General features: G+C 46.2%; 2 protein-coding genes across 16 annotated transcripts in view; one reads left to right on the forward strand and one right to left on the reverse strand.

Moving 5' to 3' along the window:
- The window catches only part of ZKSCAN5 (zinc finger with KRAB and SCAN domains 5), a 35,605-nt gene extending 24,624 nt beyond the window's left edge, over positions 1-10,981 (forward strand). For 4 of the 8 annotated variants that reach the window (XM_032755960.2, XM_058443032.1, XM_058443030.1 and 1 more), the window contains one exon: positions 4,250-7,819. In XM_032755960.2, the coding sequence (XP_032611851.1) occupies positions 4,250-5,391 (1,142 nt within the window). In that variant the 3' untranslated portion in view covers positions 5,392-7,819. Of the gene's footprint in view, positions 1-4,249; positions 7,820-10,731 lie in introns of those variants that run through there. The other 4 variants (XM_032755962.2, XM_058443059.1, XR_004370416.2 and 1 more) reach the window with 3 other exon arrangements.
- Positions 1-22,990, reverse strand: part of FAM200A (family with sequence similarity 200 member A) — a 34,593-nt gene that overhangs the window by 1,331 nt on the left and 10,272 nt on the right. For 4 of the 8 annotated variants that reach the window (XM_032755966.2, XM_058443072.1, XM_058443079.1 and 1 more), the window contains one exon: positions 18,376-21,858. The exons of 1 other annotated variant lie outside the window; for it this stretch is intronic. In XM_032755966.2, coding sequence (XP_032611857.1) covers positions 20,038-21,759 — 1,722 coding nt within the window. In that variant the 5' untranslated portion in view covers positions 21,760-21,858 and the 3' untranslated portion in view covers positions 18,376-20,037. Of the gene's footprint in view, positions 1-14,437; positions 15,064-18,375; positions 21,859-22,990 lie in introns of those variants that run through there. 3 more of the 8 variants (XM_032755970.2, XM_058443084.1, XM_058443099.1) reach the window with 3 other exon arrangements.

Raw genomic sequence — 22,990 nt, forward strand, 5'->3', positions numbered from 1 at the left:
CCCAAAATCACATCATCCTAACTAATAGAACTGTTATTACTTAGTATGTTTCCTTTTTTTCATAAGTCTGTTTCACGTAGTCGTACTCAGAATTAAATATTAAGCATACACATTTTCCAGTGCTGTTCAGCCCTCCTGTTTATTTCTGACATTCTGCCATTGCGTGGTGGCATTGTAATTTACTCAACTGTTTCCAGTTGCTGAACTTCAATTTTTTTCTCTTTTGTCCTGATAACTGTTTATGCCTGTGACTTTTTCTTTTTTTCTTTTCTTTTTTTGAGATGGAGTCTCGCTCTGTCCTCCAGGCTGGAGTGCAGTGGCGCGATCTTGGCTCGCTGCAAGCTCTGCCTCCCAGGCTCACGCCATTCTCCTGCCTCAGCCTCCGGACTAGCTGGGACTACAGGCGCCCGCCACCACACCCTTTTTTTTTTTTTTTTTTTGAGATGGACTCTCCTGTCCCCAGGCTCGGCTCACTGCAAGCTCCGCCTCCCGGGTTCACGCCATTCTCCTGCCTCAGCCTCTCCGAGTAGCTGGGACTACAGGCGCCCGCCACCGCGCCCGGCTAATTTTTTGTATTTTTAGTAGAGACGGGGTTTCACCATGGTCTCGATCTCCTGACCTCGTGATCCGCCCGCCTCGGCCTCCCAAAGTGCTGGGATTACAAGCGTGAGCCACCGCGCCCGGCAATTTTTTGTATTTTTAGTGGAGACAGGGTTTCACCGTGTTAGCCAGGATGGTCTTGATCTCCTGACCTCGTGATCCACCCACCTCGGCCTCCCAAAGTGCTGGGATTACAGGCGTGAGCCACTGTGCCCGGCCATTCTTTTTTTCTTTTCTTTTCTATTTTTTGAGATGGAGTTTCACTCTTGTTGCCCAGGCTGGAGTGCAATGGCACGATCTCAGCTCACTGCAACCTCCGCCTCTCAGGTTCAAGCAATTCTTGTGCCTCAGCCTCCCGAGTAGCTGGGATTACAGGCGTGTGCCACCATACCTAGCTAATTTTTTTTTTGTATTTTTAGCAGAGACGGGGTTTCACTATATTGGCCAGGCTGGTCTCAAACTCCTGACCTCAAGTGATCCACCCGCCTTGGCCTCCCAAAGTGCTGGGATTACAGGTGTGAGCCACCACATCTGGCCGGTATTTTTAAACATCTGTTCAAGTGACAGTAAATTTATCTGTAAATGAGATAGTCAGAAACTGTGCTGTGAACTTAAAGGCCCTTACTAATATTCTTCAGACGATTCTAAGACTGGCCAAAATGTTTTTCTTTTTTTTTTTAAATTCTGCCTTTGATGTTTAGAGCCACACTGCACCTTCCACCGTGGCATAGAAGTCAGTAAAGTGTCTTTAAAGTTCTGGGTTGCGCTGAGCTATCCTCTCAGCTAGCGTTTTCCCATTCTACTCGATGACTCCCTCATTTGGGAAATCCACCAATAGCACTTTGGACTTGAAAAGCAATCGCTTTAAAATAGTTATCTTTTGTTTTATTCCTTCCCTGCAATTGTTTCTATGGCTAGTTTCCCAGTGAATGCTCACTTGCCTCCCCCATTTTTTGTTTTTTTTTGGGTTTTTTTCTTTTTTTTGAGATAGGGTCTTGCTCTGTCACACAGGCTGGGGTAAAGTAGTGGGATCTCAGCTCACTGCAGCCTCCACTTCCTGGGCTGAACTAATCCTCCCACCTCAGCTTCCTGCGTAGCTGGGACTACAAGTGTTTACCACCACACCCAGCTAATTTATGTATTTTTTGTAGAGAAGGGATCTGGCTCTGTTGCCCAGGCTAGTCTCGAACTTCTAGGCTTAAGCGATCCTCCAGTCTTGGCCTCCCCAAGTGCTAGGATTTACAGGTGTGAGCCACCATGCCTGGTCCTCCCTAATTTTTCTGGATCAAAGGGGGAACACATGTTTGGCACATCCAGCCATATTATTGAGAGTCTGTGTTGCTAGTTGCACAGGATCTGCAGTGACCAGAACAGAGATACAGTCCATGCCCTCATGCAGCTGATGGTCTGGTGGGGGTAGCAGATAGTAAAGGTGATGAGCATTCCCAAAGGAGGAGGATGATGTGCCAGGGGAGGAAAACTGAAGCTAGAATATTGGCTAAGGGTGAAGGGGACAGGGATTGCTGTATCACCCACCCTCTTGACAGTGCTTCTTGTTGGCTTATTTTGCCTTATTTCCTGACTCCTAGTCAGATGTTCCCTGACTGCATACCCTCTTCATCATCCTTTGCTCTCATTCTTCCAGTTTTTGTCAGTTCTCACCACCCAGTTGTGTATTTGTTTTTTGTTTTTCTTTTTTGAGATGGAGTCTCACTCTATCACCCAGGCTGGAGTGCAGTGATGCAATCTCGACTCACAGCAGCTTCTGCCTCCTGGGTTCAGGCGATTCTTCTGCCTCTGCCTCTGCCTCCCGAGTAGCTGAGACTACAGGCATCTACCACCATCCCTTGCTAATTTTTGTATGTTTAGTAGAGATGAGGTTTTACCATGCTGGTCAGGCTGGTCTTGAACTCCTGACCTCAGGTGATCCACCTGCCTCAGCCTCCCAAAGTGCTGGGATTATAGGCATGAGTCACCACACCCAGCCTGCTACATTTTCTTTATCAACTCATTGTTCAACGGGCACTTAGATTGGTTCCATATCTTTGCAGTTGTGAATTGTGCTGCAGAAGACATACGCTTACAGTCTTTTTGGTATATTGTCTTTTCCTTTGTGTAGATATACCAGTAGTGGAATTGCTGGATCAAATGGCAGATCTACTTCTGGTTCTTTAAGAAGTCTCTATACTGTTATCCATAGAAGTTGTATTAATTTACCTCTTACCAGCAATGTATAAGTGTTCCCTTTTCACCATATCCATGCCAACATCTATTGTTTTTTGACTTCTTTGTTTTTTTTGAGACAGAGTCTCTCTCTGTTGCCCAGGCTGGAGTGCAGTGGCGCAATCTTGGCTCACTGCAACCTCTGCCTCATGCGTTCAAGCAATTCTCTGCCTCAGCCTCCAGAGTAGCTGTGATTACAGGGCACCCACCACCACGCCCAGCTAATTTTTATATTTTTAGTAGAGACGGGGTTTCACCATCTTGGCCAGGCTGGTCTTGAACTCCTGACCTCGTGATCCACCCACCTCAGCTTCCCAAAGTTTTGGGATTACAGGCATGAGCCACCTGCACCCATCCTTTTTTTTTTGAGATGGAGTCTTGCTCTGTTGCCCATGCTGGAGTGCAATGGCGTGGTCTCGGCTTACTGCAACCTCTGCCTCCTGGGTTCCAGCGATTCTCCTGCCTCAGCCTCCCGAGTAGCTGGGATTACAGGTGCCTGCCACCATGCCCAGCTAATTTTTGTATTTTTAGTAGAGATGGAGGTTTCACCATGTTGGCCAGGCTGGTCTTGAACTCCTGACCTCAGGTGATCTGCCCGCCTCGGCCTCCCAGAGTGCTGGGATTACAGGTGTGAGCCACCACATCTGGTCTTTTGACTTCTTAATAATGGCCATTCTTGCAGGAGTAAGGCAGTATCTTATTGTGGCTTTAATTTGCACTTCCTGATGATTAGTGATGTTGAGCATTTTTTTCATGTTTGTTGGTCATTTGTATATATTATTTTGAGAAATGTCTCCATGTCATTTGCCTACTTTTTGATGGGATTTTTTTTTCTTGTTGACTTGTTTGAGTTGCTTGTAGATTCTGGATATTAGTCCTTTGTCCGATGCATAGTTTGCAAATATTTTCTGCCATCCCATGGATGTGTCTTACTCTTTTCATTGGAAAATTCCAAAAGTTCGTTGTTTACATTCCTCTTGGCATCAAGTGCACACACACACATCCACCTCTGTTACTCCTGTTACATCATAGTTTCATCTGATGAACATTTTTTATGACAGTTTATTTTTCCTTTATAAAAGAACTGATGGGCCAGGCATGGTGGCTTAAACCTTTAATCCCAGCACTTTGGGAGGCTGAGGCGGGTGGATCACCCAGGTCAGGAGTTTGAGACCAGCCTGGCCAACATGGCAAAACCCCATCTCTACTAAACATACAAAAATTAGCTGGGTGTGGTCATGCACACCTGTAGTCTCAGCTACTTGGAAGGCTGAGGCAGGAGAATCGCTTGCACCCAGGAGGCAGAAGTTGCAGTGAGCCAAGATCACATCATTGCACTCTAGCCTAGGTGACAGAGCAAGACCCCATCTCAAAAAAAAAAAAAAAGAACTGATGACATGTGCACTTGCTCTTTATTTTTTTTTAGGCAGTGACAAAAGAAGTAAGAACACAAAATTAAGTGTTAAGAAGAAAATTTCAGAATATTCAGAAGCAGACATGGAACTATCTGGAAAAACCCAAAGAAATGTTTCTCAAGTTCAAGATTTTGGGGAAGGCTGTGAGTTTCAAGGCAAGCTGGATAGAAAGCAGGGAATTCCCATGAAAGAGATACTAGGACAACCCTCTTCAAAGAGGATGAACTACAGTGAAGTCCCATATGTCCACAAAAAATCTTCCACTGGAGAGAGACCACATAAATGTAATGAGTGTGGGAAAAGCTTCATTCAGAGTGCACATCTTATTCAACATCAAAGAATACACACTGGGGAGAAACCATTCAGGTGTGAGGAATGTGGGAAAAGCTACAACCAGCGCGTGCACCTAACTCAGCATCAGCGCGTCCACACAGGTGAGAAGCCCTACACTTGTCCTTTATGTGGGAAAGCCTTCAGAGTGAGGTCCCACCTTGTTCAGCATCAGAGCGTGCACAGTGGGGAGAGACCCTTCAAGTGTAACGAATGTGGGAAAGGCTTTGGGAGGCGTTCCCACCTGGCTGGACATCTGCGACTCCACTCCCGAGAGAAATCCCATCAGTGTCGTGAATGTGGGGAAATCTTTTTTCAGTACGTTAGCCTAATCGAACATCAGGTGCTCCACATGGGTCAGAAAAATGAAAAAAATGGCATCTGTGAGGAAGCATATAGTTGGAACTTGACAGTGATTGAAGACAAGAAGATTGAGTTACAAGAGCAGCCTTATCAGTGTGATATCTGTGGAAAAGCCTTTGGTTACAGTTCAGACCTCATTCAGCATTACAGAACTCATACAGCAGAGAAGCCCTATCAATGTGATATATGTAGAGAAAATGTTGGCCAGTGTTCCCACACCAAACAACATAAAAAAATCTACTCCAGCACAAAATCCCATCAATGTCATGAATGTGGCAGAGGCTTCACTCTAAAGTCACATCTTAATCAACATCAGAGAATCCATACTGGTGAGAAACCTTTTCAATGTAAAGAATGTGGAATGAATTTCAGCTGGAGTTGTAGCCTCTTTAAACACCTGAGAAGCCATGAGAGGACAGATCCCATAAATACCTTAAGTGTAGAGGGGTCTCTGTTGTAGAATAGCTCTTAATTTTAGAGAAGCCTTCCTGGAGGGAAACCATACTCCTATAATGAGCAAAGTAACAACTTCAAGCATTTTTCCAGCGTAACCATCAAACCCACAAATAGGTTGAAATCCTTTAGTTAGAACTCAGCCTTTAGGAACACTGGAGAACCCACAATAATAGATATCTGTTTGTATTCCCCATTGAGAAATGCTTTAGTTAGCATCTTCATGCTTGGGAATCTAGACAAGAAGAGAATCCATGGATGGACATGGTTGAGGAATTCGGAAAGCCTGCAGATGACATTCGATCTTCACTTGAAACTCAAAACTGACACTAGGAACAGCCTCATGAGTTCAGTAGAAGTAAGCTTTATTTGTAGCTTCTGCCTTGTTTGACGGTCTATCTATTCAGGGAAGTGCACAGTAAAAGAATTCTTCAGCATGATGTCGGTTTTGGCACCTCAGCAATGAACCTTTTCTAGAAATTATTATTCCAACCACTAGAATACCCTAGTCACTATTCCCCCTTTGAGCATTAACCCCTTTGAAAAGAAATGGACTTAAAGTATCTCTATTTTGGCAAAATTCAGGCTAAGGGGATGGATGGTATGTGTTTCTGCTGCCTTACTCTATCCACCACTTCTCTGTGAAACACTCTACCTTGTTTTTGGTTTGATTCTACTGACGTCAAGGTTTAGCCAGTAGAAGGAGGAGTTCAGTTTGTCAATTCAGGAGAAACTGTGCTGGTCAGTCACATCTTACGGCAAAGGGAGAGGAACCTTAGGGGAACAGAGAAGACAGGCAAAGCTGTGGACTGTTTGATCTTGTATTACTCACAGGAATGAAGGCAGCTAAACCCATAGAAGGAATTGGACCAAGGTGAATTACGAGTCCTGGTCCCAGCAGTATGTGTGCTGACTCCTGGGTGCCCCAGAAATAGACCTCTCCCATAGAGTGGTGATATACAGAATGAGTTTCAGTTTGCATTGCAGCTGGGATTGAAAGTAATCAGTCATGAGCAGGCAGGCAGGAGGTCCTGTTAGCCCTGCCTTCCAGGAAGGTCGGGGTGGGAGTTTTGAGTGGGAAAGAGGATGACATGCACGAGAGAGTTCCCCTGAGCCTATTTGCTAGGGAGAGTGAGTGAGTGCTCTTGGGCACTGCTCAGGCCCTGTTTCTGCTGACTTGCCTGGCTTACAATAAATGCCCAATAAATATTTGTTGACCGTATGTGTCGTACACTGTGGTGCCCTGTCCAGTCCCCTCTACCAAGCTGAGACCCCCATCCCCAGCTGCTCTGAGTTTGGACCACAAGTGCTCACAGCTCTTGTTCTCTAAAACTGGAGAATTGCCCTCAGGAGATGAGAGCCATCTCACCTCACCCAGGAGTCACTTCCTCTCTACACCCCAACACCTGGTTCACTTGATTAAAGTGGAGAAGACTCCAGGGTGCTATGACTGCTCTGGCACCCTTGGATCAGGCCAAGCTAGACTTTTTCTGAGCCTTCATCCATGCTTGGCTCTCTCCCTTCTCTATCCTGTTTCATTCCCTCCCTCAAAGGCATTTCCCAAATAAATCACACTGTCAGTCACATGGTTCTGAATCCCTGTCTTAGGCTCTGCTTTAGATAACCTGATCTAGACATTTGTTGCCACGAGTGGTCCTAGGAAGCTGCTGTGGGAGTGGATTGTGGAGTTGGTCACTCGCCAGGAGGGAGTGAAGACCCCCATCACTGTTAATAGTCCTGGCATGTGGTACCTGTCCAGTCACTAAGTCATTCACTTGTGGGGAACTGGGATGGGATACAGGTGAAAAGGGATCTATTGACTTGTAGAGGTTTGGGACAAACAGGAAAATAAGGACTATGGAACTGGGTGGCTCTTGCTGAAAGTCACTGACTCCTTGAAGAGAAAAAAATGACAGGGCAAGTAACCACCAATTTAATGCCAAGTGTGTGTCAGAGGACCTTCTTGGTAGCTTTTAAATTTTTTTATAGACAGGGTCTTGCTCTACTGTCCAGGCTAGAGTGCAGTGGTACAATCACAGCTCACTGCAGCCTTGACCTCCTGGGCTCAAGTGATCTAGCCACCTCAGCCTCCTGAGTAGCTGGGACTACAGGCACATGCCACCACGAGTGGCTAATTTTTAAAAAACATATTTTAGCTGGGCGCGGTGGCTCACACCTGTAATCCCAGCACTTTGGGAGGCTGAGGCAGGCAGATCATGAGGTCAAGAGATCGAGACCATCCTGGCCAACCAACATGGTGAAACCCGGTCTCTACTAAAAATACAAAAATTAGCTGGGCATAGTGGCGCATGCCTGTAGTCCCAGCTACTCCAGAGGCTGAGGCAGGAGAATTGCTTGAACCTGGGAGACAGCGGTTGCAGTAAGCTGAGATCACGCCACTGCACTCTAGCCCGGTTGACAGAGCGACACCGTCTCAAAAAAAAAAAACAAACAAAAACCATTTTTTTGGACAGATGGTATCTCCCTATGCTGCCCAGAGTGGTCTTGAACTCCTGGGCTCAAGTGATCCTCCAGCCTTGGCCTCCCAAATGTTGGGATTACAGGCATGAGCCACTGCACCTGGCCTTGGAGTGATTCTTGAAAGCTTAGAAAAGTCAGTGGCCCACATTAAATGAAGTAGAGATGACAAAACCATGGCGGACTTAACAAAGGGATCCAAAGATTCATACATACACAAACTAGGATGGAACTAGAAGGTAAGACCAAACAACCCACCTTCAGTTATGTTCCTTAGGAGGGTCTGGAGAGCATTCTGTTTACCAAGGTTCCAAGGAATGCCCTGGCTGGGGGGCCATCAGCATCACTGAGAAGCTTGGTAGTGGCTATCCTCATTTGCAGGGGCTGGTTGTTACATAACATCACCCCAGACCATTCACATTACAGCCAGAGGTGCAGCAGTGGGCATGTGGCCATGGGGACCATTGTTTGTTTGTTTTTTGAGACAGGGTCTCGCTTTGTCACCCAGGCTGGAGTGGAGTGACATGATTACAGCTCACTGCAGCCTCAACTTCCCGGGTGCCAGCGATCCTCCCACCTCAGCCTCCCAAGTAGCTGGGACCAGAGGCATGTGCCACCATGCCTGGTTCATTTTTGCATTTTTGGTAGAGACAGGGTTTTGCCATGTTGTCGGGACTGGTCTCAAACTCCTGAGCTCAAGCAGTCCACCTGTCTCAGCCTCCCAAAGTGCTGGGAGTACAGACATGGGCCACCACACCAGGCTATTTTATTTTCTATTTTTGATAGAGATGGGGGTCTCACTATGTTGCCCAGGCTGGTCTTGAACTCCTGGGATCAAGGAATAACTCCTGTCTCTGCCTCCCAAAAATGCTGGGATTATAGGCATGCGCCAACATGATTGGTTCATACACTCTTTAAACCAACAGCCATTAAAAGGTGCTGTCTTTAACAGGCAGAATAAGGCCGGGCACTGTGGCTCATGCCTGTAATCCCAGCATCTTGAGAGGCCAAGGCAGGAGGATCGTTTGAGCCCAGGAGTTCAAGATCAGCCTGGGCAACATAGTGAGATCCTCCCTACTCTGCCAGTGCCCCACTGTCTACAAAAAATAAATTAGTTGGGTGTGATGGTGCACACATCTAGTCCCAGTTACTTGGGAAGCTGAGGTGGGAGGATCACTTGAGCCCAGGAATTAAAGGCTGCAGTGAGCTATGATCGCACCACTGCACTCTAGCCTGGGCAACAGAGCAAGACCCTATTGCAAATAAATAATTTTTTTAAATTTTCATTATTTCATTAAATAAATGAAATAATGGAATAGTGTTTCAGAAGTCTTCTGCAGCATTGTGCCAGTCTCTCTAAAACATTGGGGTGGGCCGGGCACAGTGGCTCATGCCTGAAATCGCAGCACTTTGGGAGGCCGAGGCATGTGGATCACTTGAGGTTGAGAGTGAGGACCATCAGTCTTGAACTGACGAAAAAAAAAAAGAAGAAGATGAGGTCCTACTGGGATGGGATGAGCCCCTAATCCAAAGTGACTGATGTCCTTATGAGAAGCTGACCGTGTGGCCAACATGGTGAAACTCCATCCCTACTAAAAATACAAAAAATTAGCTGGATGTAGTGGCAGGCGCCTGTATTCCCAGCTAATCAGGAGGGTGAGGTGGGAGAATCGCTTGAACCTGGCAGGCGGAGGTTGCAGTGAATCGAGATCGTGCCACCGCACTCCAGCCTGGGCAACAGAGTAAGACTCCGTCAAAAAAAAAAAAGAAAAAAGGAAAAAAAAAGAAAAATAAGAAAAAAAAAAAAAACCATTGGGGTGAAAGTGAAAGCAAAGACTTTCAGCAGGGATTTTTGCCTCCTTAAAAATGAAGGTCCTACTTTACTTCAAGTTTGGCTTGAAGCCAAACTATGCTCCTTCTTACCATGTTTCGTATAAATTCATATTGGCCATCCCTTATCAGGATACTAGCCTCTTTTTGACAACTCTTTCAGATCTGTTTGGTGTGATTAGATAGGTGCAAATTACAAGTTGTCATAAACTGTGTTCTCCACTTCTCCCCCTACAGAAGGAATTGTTGAACTCCCAGCCCCTAGTACCTCAGAATGTGACCTTATTGGAGATAGAACCATAGCAGATATAATTAGTTAATACGAGGTCTCGGCCAGGCATGGTGGCGCATACCTGTAATCCCAGCACTTTGGGAGGCCGAAGCAGGCAGATCACTTGAGTTCAGGAGTTCGAGACCAGCCTGGCCAATATGGCGAAACCGTGACTCTACTAAAAATACAAAACTTAGCTGGGTGTGGCAGGTGCCTGTAATCCCAGCTACTCAGGAGGCTGAGGCAGGGAGAATCGCTTGAACCCGGGAGGTGGAGGTTGCAGTGAGCTGAGATCGCACCACTGCACTCCAGCCTGGGCAACAGAGTGAGATTCTGTCTCAAAAAAAAAAAAAAAAAAAAAAGACAAGATCTTACTGGGATGAGATGAGCCCCTAATCCAAAGTGACTGATGTCCTTATGAGAAGCTGACTGTGTGGACACAGGCACACAAGAAAGAAGGTCACGTGATCGCAAGGGCAGAGACTGGGGTTATGCAGCTGCAAGCCAAGGAATGCCAAAGGTTGCCAGCAAACCACCAGAAGCTATGAAGAGCCAAGGTTTCCCTTGCAAGTTTCAGGGGGAGCATAGACCTGCTGACACCTTAGTTTCTGACTTCTAAACTCCAGTACTGACAGACAATACATTTTTATTGTTTTAAACCACCCAGCTTATGGTACTTTGTTACAGCAGACCTGGGAAATGAATGCACAAGTGTATTCTCCTTTGTGAATATTAGCATATTAAGGATTTTTTTTTTTTTTTTTTGAGATGGAGTCTTACTCCCTCGCCCAGGCTGGAGTGCGGTGGCGCGATCTCGGCTCACAGCAACCTCTGCCTCCCGAGTTCAAGCGATTCTCCTGCCTCAGCCTCCTAAGTAGCTGGTGTTGAAGAGCCAGCCTCACAGCTGCGTGTGGGAGCCACCGGACTAAGCAGCCGAGACAAGGTGGACAGTATAAAAGAACTAGTGTAAGTGAGCATCTGATAAGAAAGCTGCTAAATAAAACTACATTTCACCTGCCTACGGCCCCCCGAGTGTTTTCAGCTATCTGCTCATCCACCCACTCCCTTTGGACCTCAGCATGAGTTGGAACCTGACCCTGGGCATGACAGTTGGCGTAGTAGTGAACCTGACACCGATGGAACAGTATAGCTCTAAGGCGATCAATTGGAATATGAAGCAGTTAATTTTTACATTGAGTTATTTCCACTTGTTAAAAGTGAAAAAGGGGGAAATGATTAAAATCTGCTTTTTTGTTGTTGTTGAGACAGAGTCTCACTCTGTCACCCAGGCTGGAGTACAATGGTGTGACTATGGTTCACTGTACCCTCGACTTCCTGGGCTCAAGTGATCCTCCCACTTCGACCTCCTGAGCAGCAGGGACTACAGGTGCTCACCATCATTCTTGGCTAATTTTTAATTTTTTTGTGTGAGGAGACGGGCTGTCACACATTGCCCTGGCTGGTCTCATAACTCCTGACCTCAAGCAATCCTTTCACCTCAGCCTCCTGAGTAGCTGGGTCCATAGGCACACACCATCGTGCCTGGCTAATTTTTGCATTTTCGTAGAGATGGGGTTTTGCCATGTTGCCTAGGCTCATCTCAAACTCCTGGGCAACGGATCAAGCGATCCTCTGACTTCAGCCCACTTCAGCCTCCCAAAGTGTTGGGACTACAGGCATGAGCCGCTACACCTGGCCCTGCTGTCTCTTTAGGAAGAAGAACCCATAAGAACATTAAAGACTTCCTAAAGCAATTGGTCTTAACATTTTGGGGATAAGGTAGCCTTCTTAGAATCTGTTGAAATCCACCGGACTTTCCCCCAGAAAAGTCCATATTTATAGAGTCTGATGCACAATGTCAGAATGTCTGTGGACCCACTAGGGCTATCTGAAAATTCCAAAAGAAGGGACATAGAGGAAATACTGGCTGAGGGGAATTGCATTAGGAGCACTGGGGGGAGTGACAAAATCCTACCTAAAGTAAGAGAACACCAAAGCATTACCAGGCACGGATGTCATGTTAGAGAGTGGGGAAAAGGTTTACAGAATCTGCACTACAAATGAGAAAGTAGGCAAAAAGAAAAGTACTTTGGCAGCTCAAAGTAATAATAAAAAAGAGGGGAGAAAATTACCTTTTTTCCTTTTTTTTTTTTTTTTTTCGAGACAGGGTCTCATTCTGTCCCCCAGGCTGGAGTGCAGTGGCATGATCTCAGTTCACTGCAATCTCCACTTCCTGGTTTCAAGTGATTCTCCTGCCTCAGCGTCCCGAGTAGCTGGGACTATAGGCACCCATCACCACGCCCAGCTAATTTTTGTACTTTTTGGTAGAGATGGGGTTTCACCATGTTTGCCAGGCTGGTCTTGAACTCCTGACCTCAGGCGATCCACCCACCTCAGCTGCCCAAAGTGTTGGGATTATAGGCATGAGCCACTGCACCCAGCTTCCTTTTTTTTCCTTTTTGCTTTGATGATATACATTCTCTACATAACAATCATTCGGTACTAGTACAGAAAACACTTGCTTTTTTTTTTTTTTGAGACGGAGTCTCGCTCTGTCGCCCAGGCTGGAGTGCAGTGCAGTGGCGCGATCTCGGCTCACTGCAAGCTCTGCCTCCTGGGTTCATGCCATTCTCCTGCCTTAGCCTCCCAAGTAGCTGGGGCTACAGGTGCCTGCCACCACGCCCAGCTAATTTTTTGTATTTTTAGTAGAGACGGTGTTTCACCATGTTAGCCAGGATGGTCTCGATCTCCTGACCTCGTGATCTGCCCGCCTCGGCCTCCCAAAGTGCTGGGATTACAGGCGTGAGCCACCGCGCCTGGCCAACACTTGTATTTCTTAAAAACCTAAGCATGATTGTTAACCTTGATGATATTTCCCTGAGGGAGCCCACGTGCTTAGCCAGGGCCAGCAAATAAAGCCAGAGTGATGAGTGGGGGTCAAGAGAAAACTCTCAGAGGTCACCCTAAAATCAGCATTTGTGGCCTAGATAACCCTGTTATATTTCAAGGGTTATGTCCCTTCCTATCAGGGAATCTGCCCTTGGTCTCGACATCCCTGACCCTTGCTCAGTATTTTGTCCACTGGCTGACATGTGAAGATAGGACACGGGAAGTGAAAACACACACTCTTTCCCGTGCCTGTACTATCTATTCAACACCATGTAATTAATCCTGGGGTGAAGGAAAACACCAGATGGCTTTGCTCATGTGGTATTTTATTCACAAGACACACGCCTTTGGAGTAGTGGTTTCTCTCCCTTGCTGGGTATTGTTGCTTATGACCAAGGAAATCTAGTCTTTTTTTTTTTTTCCCCTGAGACAGGGTCTTTCCCTGTTGCCCAGGCTGGAGTGCAGTGGCACAATCACAGCTCACTGCAGCCTTGAACTCCTGGGCTCAAGTGATCCTGCTGCCTCAGCCTCCTGAATAGCTGGGACTATGGGTGCACCACCCAGCCTTCCTAATTTTTAAAATTTTTTGTAGAGTTAAGGTCTTGCTATGTTGCTCAGACTGGTCTTGAACTCCTGGCCTCAAGTGATCCTCCCATTTTTACCTCTGAAAGTGCTGGAATTACATGTGACAGCCACTGACCCCAGCAGAAACCTAGACTTTTTTTTTTTTTTGAGATGGAGTGTTGCACTGTTGCCCAGGCTGGAGTGCAGTGGCGCAATCTCGGCTCACTGCAAGATCCAACTCCTGGGTTCACGCCATTCTCCTGCCTCAGCCTCCTGAGTAGCTGGGACTATAGGCGACTGCCACCACGCCCGGCTAATTTTTTGTACTTTTAGTAGAGTTGGGGTTTCACTGTGTTAGCCAGGATGGTCTGGATCTCCTGACCTCGTGATCTGCCTGCCTCGGCCTCCCAAAGTGCTGGGATTACAGGCGTGAGCCACCGAGCCTGGCCAGAAACCTAGTCTTTTAGAGCTTTCCTCTGTTACGTCATTCCTGAGATGGGGGTTTTCTGGCATCTTAAAAGATGAGGGCTCCACCAAATCTCTTCTCCCATGCATGACACTCGTAAGGTTTATCTCTCAGGTAGATGCTATAATGTAAAATTAAGCTAATGCTGTGGCCCAAACTTTCCCACCTCCAGGATTTACAGGGCTTCTCTTCTGTCTACCACAAATGTCATGCTGAGGCTGGAAGCCTTTTCATACCCATTGCACTGTAGGGTCACTCCCCAGGTGGATTCTTGGTGCACAGTGAAGCAAGAGCTTGACCTGAAGCTTTTCCCACACTCGCCATAAGGGTGGAATTGTTTCCACCCTTTTTTTGTTTCAGTGTGGATTCTTCCATGCACCATCCCAGTGGTGCATGTAAAGTGTTCTCACAGTCAAGGCAATGATATCACCTCTCCCTGGTGCGATTCATGGTGAGGCCTGAGCCAGAACTAAAGCTCTTCTTGCACTTGCCACATGTTTGGGGCCTCTCCTGGGTATGCACTCTCAGCTCTGCCCTGGCTGGAGCTTTTCTGTTGCCCGGGCTGGAGTGCAGTGGCGCAATCTTGACTCACTGCAAGCTCCGCCTCCTGGGTTCATGCCATTCTCCTGCCTCAGCCTCTCGAGTAACTAGGACTACAGGCACCCGCCACCATGCCTGGATAATTTTTTTGTATTTTTAGTAGAGATGGGGTTTCACCATGTCAGCCAGGATGGTTTCGATCTCCTGACCTCGTGATCCGCCGGCCTCAGCCTCCCAAAGTGCTGGGATTACAGGTGTGAGCCACCGAGCCTGGCCTACATTCTTTACACTGGTAGGGCTTCTCTCTGGCATGTGTCTTGTGATGGCACACCACATCAGAACTCTGCCCAAGTTTTTTTCCATTCTCCCCTATATGGGTTATGAAGACTATTTTTTCTAGGCTTATTTTCCAGACATCTCTGTGCACATCTTCACATCGGACCTCTCTCTCCCGATCTCCTCTTCCTGGCCTTGCCCACCTTGCAAAACCATGGCCGGTTTATTGTTTGGTTTCTCCTCATAATGTCCTGGTAGGTATTTTTTTCACCGCTTTCTGCCTTGAAGGCCTTTTCCTTCTTCACGTTAGAATCCAAAGGCAAAAGTACAAAGTGAAGGTGTTAGACTTGAAATAGGGTGTGGAACTGGGAAAAAAAATAACAGGAACAATTGCATTAGATTCAGTTTAAGTGTAAGTTTCTTTGAAGTAATTTACAGAGCTCAAAGGCAAAGCTAGAAGGAAGGTAGCTTTGGGTGACTCTGTCGAAACAACCCCTGAGCAAGGTCTTTTTCATAGGCTCATATGGACTGCTTCTTTTCTTTTTTTTGAGATGGAGTCTCTGTTGCCCAGGCTGGAGTGTAGAGGCGTGATCTCAGCTCACTGCAACCTCCGCCTCCCAGGTTCAAGCAGTTCTCCCACTTAGGCCTCCCAAGTAGCTGGGATTACAGGTGACTGCCACAGCCCTCGGCTAACTTTTTTTTTTTTTTGAGATGGAGTCTTGCTCTGTTGCCCAGGCTAGAGTGCAGAGAGTGCAGGGGCTCGATCTTGGCTCACTGAAACCTCTGCCTCCTGGGTTCAAGTGATTCTCCTGCCTCAGCCTCCCAAATAGCTGGGACTACAGGTGCCTGCCACCATGACCAGCTAATTTTTTATTTTTAGTAGAGATGGGATTTCACCATGTTGGCCAGGCTGGTCTTGAACTCTTGATCTCAATTGATCCTCCCACTTTGGCCTCCCCAAGTGCTGGAATCACAGGCTTGAGCCACCACACCCGGCCTGGACTGCTTCTGAATGATCATTTTACAGCCTGCCATGTATTTACTTCCTCTACAAAGACCTTTGTGCTTAATTCTTCCTCAGTCTTCTCTACAGTCCCTCATTTAATTGAAATTACTCATTTATAATCCTCTTTTGTTTAACATTTATTTATTTATTACTTGTGTAGCACTTACTAAACATCAGGCAGTCTCCTAAGTGCATTACATGTATTAATTCAGTTATTTCATACAGTAACTGCATTAGGTAGGTACTATTATATATGTGTTTATTTATCAATAGGTATTTTTCATCCATGTAAAAAAGAGTGGTTAGAAAAAGACTGGGGGCTGGGCACAGTGGCTCAGGCTGGGCCTAGTGGCGAGGCCTCCTAGCACTTTAGGAGGCCGAGGTGGGAGGATTGCTTGAGCCCAGGAGTTTAAGAACAGCCTGGGCAACACGGCAAGACCCCACGGCTACAAAAAATACCAAAATTTGTGGGGTGTGGTGGCACATGCCTATAGTCCCAGGAGGCTGTGGTGGGAGGATCACTTGAGCCTTAGAGGTTGAGACTGCAGTGAGTTGTGATCATGCCAACCTGGGCACCAAAGAAAGGGTCTGTCTGCCACCCTCCCACCCCAGGCCCCGCCAAAAGAAAAAGTACAGCCTCACAGAAATCTTGGGCCACTTCGGTTAGGGAGTGACAGTCCCACGACTAACTTGGGTCTCCTGACTCCTGTCTATGGGACTTTCTGCTAACACTCACCTTCTAACTCCAGTTCCACCTGTCCCACATCAAAAACCCTAACTTCAGCGTCTCCTGGTCGGGGTCCAGGTGCCTCACCGTCCCTTTTGCTTGTGCCCCATGCTCCAGACCCCACGCTTGCCTGGGCAAGGCTGTTGGGTAGGGCGGGCGCACGGGGCACCCAGGGTGGGGGACGGACGTGTTCGCTGCAGGCACCAACTGCATGCTCACAATGCTCGCCTGCAGGCCTCGCCACCCAGGGTGGGTATGGAGCACCGGAGTCTTTTGCATAACTACAGTTCTGGCTCTGGATTTTCTGCGATCGCGACTGTGGCCGGGGCAGGGGCACCAGCTCCCAATGGCGCTCAGCGAAGGGCAGGCGGGGTCTGTCCTGCCACTTGCCGGACTGGGGTGGCCGAGCCGAGGACTCCTGTGCCCTTGGTGCGCCCACTCCCAAAGCCTTTCTTCTCCATCCCAGGAAGCAGCCCTGAGTAGTGGTTTGCACCCGAGTGTGGGTTCTGTTCTGCGGCCCAGGCTCTGTCTGTGGTCTACAAAGGAGCCACCTAATACTGAGGGTCTGTGAGCTCAGTGCCCATTGGACAGGGGTCCCCAGCTCTGGGCAGAGGGAAGGCTTGGGCCTCAGGCGGGCCCAACACACCCTTAGCCAGTCAGCGTGGGGACCAAGTGTGGTGGGGCTGCAGAGGGCCTAGGAAAAGGAGAAAGGGGTCGAAGAACAGCTACCTCCCGTTTGCTCTGTCTGGCACAGGGGCACCAACCCCTGGAAGTGGAGAGAAGCACTTTAACTTCAAGTTTGAAGTTTAGAAAACTTTAGGCTTCACCTTGTACCCCAGTGAAAGGCTAAACTAGCAAATCGATGGCCACTGTCTGATGTGTCCAACAGACGTGCCATTTGTCCCTCACCATGTTTTTGGTATCTTTGAGGCAACATTAAAAATTGGATTTCAGGCCAGGCTCAGTGGCTCACGTCTGTAATTCCAGCACTTAGGGAGGCGGAGGCAGGAGGACCACCTGAGGCCAGGAGTTCAAGGACAGCCTGGGCAACACAGTGAGACCCCTGTCTCTACAAAAAATAACAACGATGAGGCAGGAAGATCGCTTGAGCCTGGAAGAGGCTGTAGTGAGCCATGATTGCAAAGTGCATTCCAGCTGGGTGATGGAATTAGACCCTATCTAAAAAAAAAAAAAAAAAAAAAAAAAAAAATCACCATCATCACTATCTTCTTTCTTGTGTCCCGATTTTTTTTTTTTTTTTTTTTTTTTGAGGAGTCTTGCGGTGTTGCCAGGCTGGAGTGCAGTGGTGCGATCTCCACTCACTGCAACCTCCGCCTCCCAGGTTCAAGCGATTCTCCTGCCTCAGCCTCCCAAGCAGCTGAGATTATAGGCATGCGCTACCACACCCGGCTAACTTTTTTGTATTTTTAGTAGAGACAGGGTTTCACCATGTTAGCCAGGATGGTCTCGATCTCTTGGCCTCATGATCTGCCCGCCTTGGCCTCCCAAAGCGCTGGGATTATGGGCATGAGCTACCGTGCCTGGCCTTTTTTTTTTTTGAGATGGAGTCTCATTCTGTTGCCCAGGCTGGAGTGCAGTGGCACAATCTCTGCTCACTGCAACCTCTCCCTCTCAGGTTCAAGCGATTCTCCTGCCTCAGCCTCCCAAGTAGCTGAGATTGCAGGCACCCAGCACCACACCCAGCTAATTTTTGTACTTTTTTTTTTAGTAGAGATGGGGTTTCACCATGTCGGCCAGGCTGGTCTCAAACTGCTGACCTCAAGTGATCCACCTGCCTCGGCCTCCCAAAGTGCTGGGATTACAGGTGGGAGCCACCGCACCTGGCCTCTTGTATCCTTTTTGAGAACAGGGGAAGTCACAGAAATATCCCGATAGATGGCCTAAACATCTCATTAGCTAAATTATAACACATGCCCATCTAAAAAAACCCAGCATGCTGTTAAACCAAGACTGGCATTAAGACTCACTTCCGGTGGTGCATGGTGGCTCATGCCTGTAATCTCAGCACTTTGGGAGGCCAAGGTGGGTGGATCACCTAAGGTCAGGAGTTTGAGACCAGCCGGACCAAAATGGTGAAACCCTGTCTCTACTAAAAATACAAAAAATTAGCCAGGTGTGGTGGTGGGTGCCTGTAATCCCAGCTACTCGGGAGGCTGAGACAGGAGAATCCCTTGAATCTGGGAGGCAGATGTTGTAGTGAGCCGAGGTTGCACCATTGCACTCCAGCCTGGGCAACAAGAGCGAAACTCTGTCTCAAAAAACAAAACAAAACAAAACAAAACAAAAAGACTCATTTCCTGGAATTAGAACAAAAAAGGAAAAGCACATAGACAGGGAGTAGCAGAACGTCAACAAGGCTCTGATGGAAAAGAGGAAGCATGGTGATGGCGGTGGACAGGGGAACAGATTTGAGTATAAAAATAAGTGTTAAAAGCACTATTTAGGCTGGGCCCAGTGGCTCATGCCTGTAATCCCAGCACTTTGGGAGGCTGAGGTGGGTGGATCATCTGAGGTCAGGAGTTCGAGACTAGCCTAGCTAACATGGTGAAACCCCGTTTCTACTAAAAATACAAAAAAAATTAGCTGGGCATGGTGGCATGTGCCTGTAATCTCAGCTACTTGGGAGGCTGAGGCAGAAGAATTGCTTGAACCTGGGAGGTGGAGGTTGCAGCAAGCCGAGATTGCGCTGTTGCACTCCAGCTTGGGCAATAAGAGCAAAACTCTGTCTCAGAAAAAAAAAAAAAAAAGCAGTATTAAAAAAAAATTTTTTTTTCAAGACAGGGTCTCGCTCTGTTGCTCAGGCTACAGTGCAGTGGCACGATCACAGCTCACTGTAGCCTCGACCTACTGGGCTCAAATGATCCTCCCACCTCAGCCTCCCGAGTAGCTGGTATTACAGGTGCACACCACCAAGCCTGGCTAAATTTTTGTATTTTTTGTAGAGACGAGATTTTAATGTGTTGCCCAGGCTGGTCTCAAAACTCCTGGGCACAAGCAATCCACCCACCTTGGCCTCCCAAAGTGCTGGGATTATAGGTGTGAGCCACTGTGCTGGCCTCTTAGTTTTCAAAATTCTTGACTGTAATTCACAGAAGGACATATATTTCATATAATCACCTTGTATACATACACACATTCATGTAACTGAGTTTCATGAAACATACTATGTAGAGAAATAAAATCCTAGTTAATTGCAAATATAATTTTATTAACATTTAAATACATCGTACTGCAAAATCCCTTTAAAAGTACAGATACAATTTTTTTTTTGTTTTTTTGAGATGAAGTCTCACTCTGCTGCCCAGGCTGGAATGCAGCAGGATTATCCCAGCTCACTGCAATCTCTGCCTTTCTGGTTTAAGAGATTCTCCTGCCTCAGACACCCAAGTAACTGGGACTGCAGGCATGTGCCACCACACCTGGCTAAGTTTTCTATTTTTAGTAGAGATGAGGTTTCACCATGTTGGCCAGGCTGGTCTCGAACTCCTGATCTCAAGTGATCTGCCCACCTCGCTCTCCCAGTGCTGGGATTACAGGCGTGAGCCACCACACCTGGCTAAACACAGAATTTTGTAAAGATTTTATTTAATGTGATGGGTGTGCTTGTCTGTTCATAAGTTCCTTCCAGTCAGGAACACATGAAGATAATGCTACCCGCATATCTGGTGCACTATTGAGCCTATTTCTCTTCTTTGTTTTTAATCGTGTCAAGATTGAAAATCCTAGTTCACACAAATACGTAGTTGTGAATGGTAGTAACAGTAATATACTCTTCCTACTTAGCAGTGGAAAGTCATCTTTAATCTTAATCCAAAATGCTGATAAACTTAATGTCTTATAATAATTCTTTAGTGTGAATGATGAACTGAGCTGCAATAATTCATTCTCTTCTTCAGGCTCCAAGTTTAACTCAATTATTGATTCTGGGTTTTGAAAAGCAAATGGATCTTTCATCCAAATATTTTCCTTTAATGATTCAAATTTCTCTTCTGGAAAGTAATAATTAAAAGTTTGAGACAAAGAAGTGAGATGCAACAGTATCTCTAATTTTATTTCTTTTAAGCAGTCTTCGTTAATAATGTTCTCTTCGATGTGTTGCAATAACGTTGGAAACATATAGTAGCTAGGGCGGTTACTTTTAAGTCTTGCTTCCCACAATAATAATGTCTTTTGGAATCCTAGAATATGTTCAAGATACTGAAATATATCATTGTTTCTCCACTGCATTTTCAGGCTTAATTCATTAAGAATGCCAAAAATATCACTTAAATATGCCAATTTTGTTACCCAAATGTCGTCTTCAAAAATATTTGCCAAATGAGATTGCTTTTCAATGAGAAAAATGTAAATCTCATTCCTAAGTTCATATACTCTGCTCAATACTTTTCCTTGAGAAAGCCAACGAACTTCTGTATGAAACAATAAGTGGGTGTGGTTCACTCCAATCTCTGAACAAAATATTTCGAGAAGTCGGCTATTTAGTGAGCTTCCTTTAATAAAATTAACAATTTTCACTGCATTTTTCAATACATCCATTAGACTTGGTGAAATTTCTTTGGATACCAAAGCTTCTCGATGAATAAAACAGTGATTCCAAAGAGCATTGTTGTGGGTTGCTTCTAACAATTTTTCAGTAAGTCTGCTGTGTTTTCCGGTCATATTTGCTGTTCCATCACTTGAAATTCCTTTACAATGTTTCCAGTTTAATTTATACTGACCAACAAGGCAGTTTTCTAATTCAGTAAATAAATCTAATCCAGTTATATGTGAATTTAAATTTAAACAACATAAGAGATCCTCTACAAAATCATCTTGCCACACATATCTGACATAAACCAAGAGTGTGGGACAACTTGCAATATCAGTGCTCTCATCAAGTTGGATTGCAAAGTCTATACCGGACTGCAGCCGTGTAATAAGCATTGCTTCCAAATGTTTTGCAATCGTACAGATTCGACGAGATATTGTATTATCACTAAGAGGTATAGTTCTTAGTTTATCAGCTGATTTGTCATCAAAAATTGTCCGTACCATGTCCATACATGCTGGAAGGATAATTTTTTCAGCTGCTGTGTGAGCCATTTTCTCTTTTGCCACTCTATATGCAACTAAATACGATGATAATAAGGCTCTCTCATTCATAGTTGTAGAACGACTGAGAACTTGTGGCGATGACTCTACTTTGTTTCTTTGCTTTTGAAAATGGTCTTCTTCATCTTCCTCCTCCACCTTCACTATCACGATGCCTTCCATCTCCTGGGTACTCCCTGGAGACAAATCTGTAGTATCTCTTGATTCAGGAGTCATTATTCAGGTTCCAGGAACTGGCTCACTTGATCCAAATAGGGTCTGTTTTGCAGGGCTGTCCCTTGTGACCTAGGTTTTATGAGATCAGGTTTTGCTATCCTGCAGGGTAGAAAAATGTAACAGCAGTATTAAAAAGCAACACGGTATTGCTGGGCTAACAACTCATACAAAACAATTCACTAAATCTAGTGGTGTGACATGGTAAATAATGAATAACTATCATTCATGTTGGCTGTGTGTCAGGAAGATTTGGTGTACTATATACACCACTCATTTAATACCCAGGGAAACCTAATGAGGTTCACATAATTACTATTCTTATATTACAGATGAAAAATAAAAATTCAGAAAGATTAAATGTGTCTAACAACCCACAGTAAGTATAGAACCAGCACTCAAATGCATGTCTGAAGCGAGTGTCCTTAATATGCTGCTACACTGCCAACTCTAAAAAGTGATCTCGTCATTCTTTTTTTTTCTTTGGAGATGGAATTTCGCTCTTGTTGCCCAGGCTGGAGTGCAAGGGCATGATCTTGGCTTACTGCAACCTCCACTTCCCAGGTTCAAGTGATTCTCCTGCCTCTGCCTCCCAAGTAGCTGGAATTACAGGCCATGTGCCACCACGCCTGGCTAATTTTGTATTTTTAGTAGAAATGGGGTTTCTCCATGTTGGTCACGGTTGGTCTCAAACTCCCGACCTCAATGATCCGCCCACCTCAGCCTCCCAAAGTACTGGGATTACAGGCATGAGCCACTGTGCCTGGCCAATCTAGTCACTCTTAAAAATGATCATCAAGGCCGGGCACGGTGGCTCACGCCTGTAATCCCAGCACTTTGGGAGGCCGAGGCAGGCGGATCACAAGGTCAGGAGATCAAGACCATCCTGGCTAACATAGTGAAACCCTGTCTCTACTAAAAATACAAAAAAATTAGCTGGGCGTGGTGGCGGACGCCTGTAGTCCCAGCTACTCGGGAGGCTGAAGCAGGAGAATGGCGTGAACCTGGGAGGCAGACTTTGCAGTGAGCCGAGATTGGGCCACTGCACTCCAGCCTGGGTGACTGAGCAAGACTCTGTCTCAAAAAAAAAAAAAAAAAAGAACATCAAGTAGGGTACACAAGATGATCCACTGGGGCACTGGGGCACAGGGAAAAAAAATTAGAACTTGTATTTCTTAAAAATAAGAAATTAAGCTGTATAATTATTCAGTATTATGAATACTGAAACATGTTC

Source organism: Hylobates moloch, unplaced genomic scaffold (genome assembly GCF_009828535.3).
Source record: "Hylobates moloch isolate HMO894 unplaced genomic scaffold, HMol_V3 SCAFFOLD_1, whole genome shotgun sequence".
In the NCBI taxonomy this organism is placed as follows: Eukaryota; Metazoa; Chordata; class Mammalia; order Primates; family Hylobatidae; genus Hylobates; species Hylobates moloch.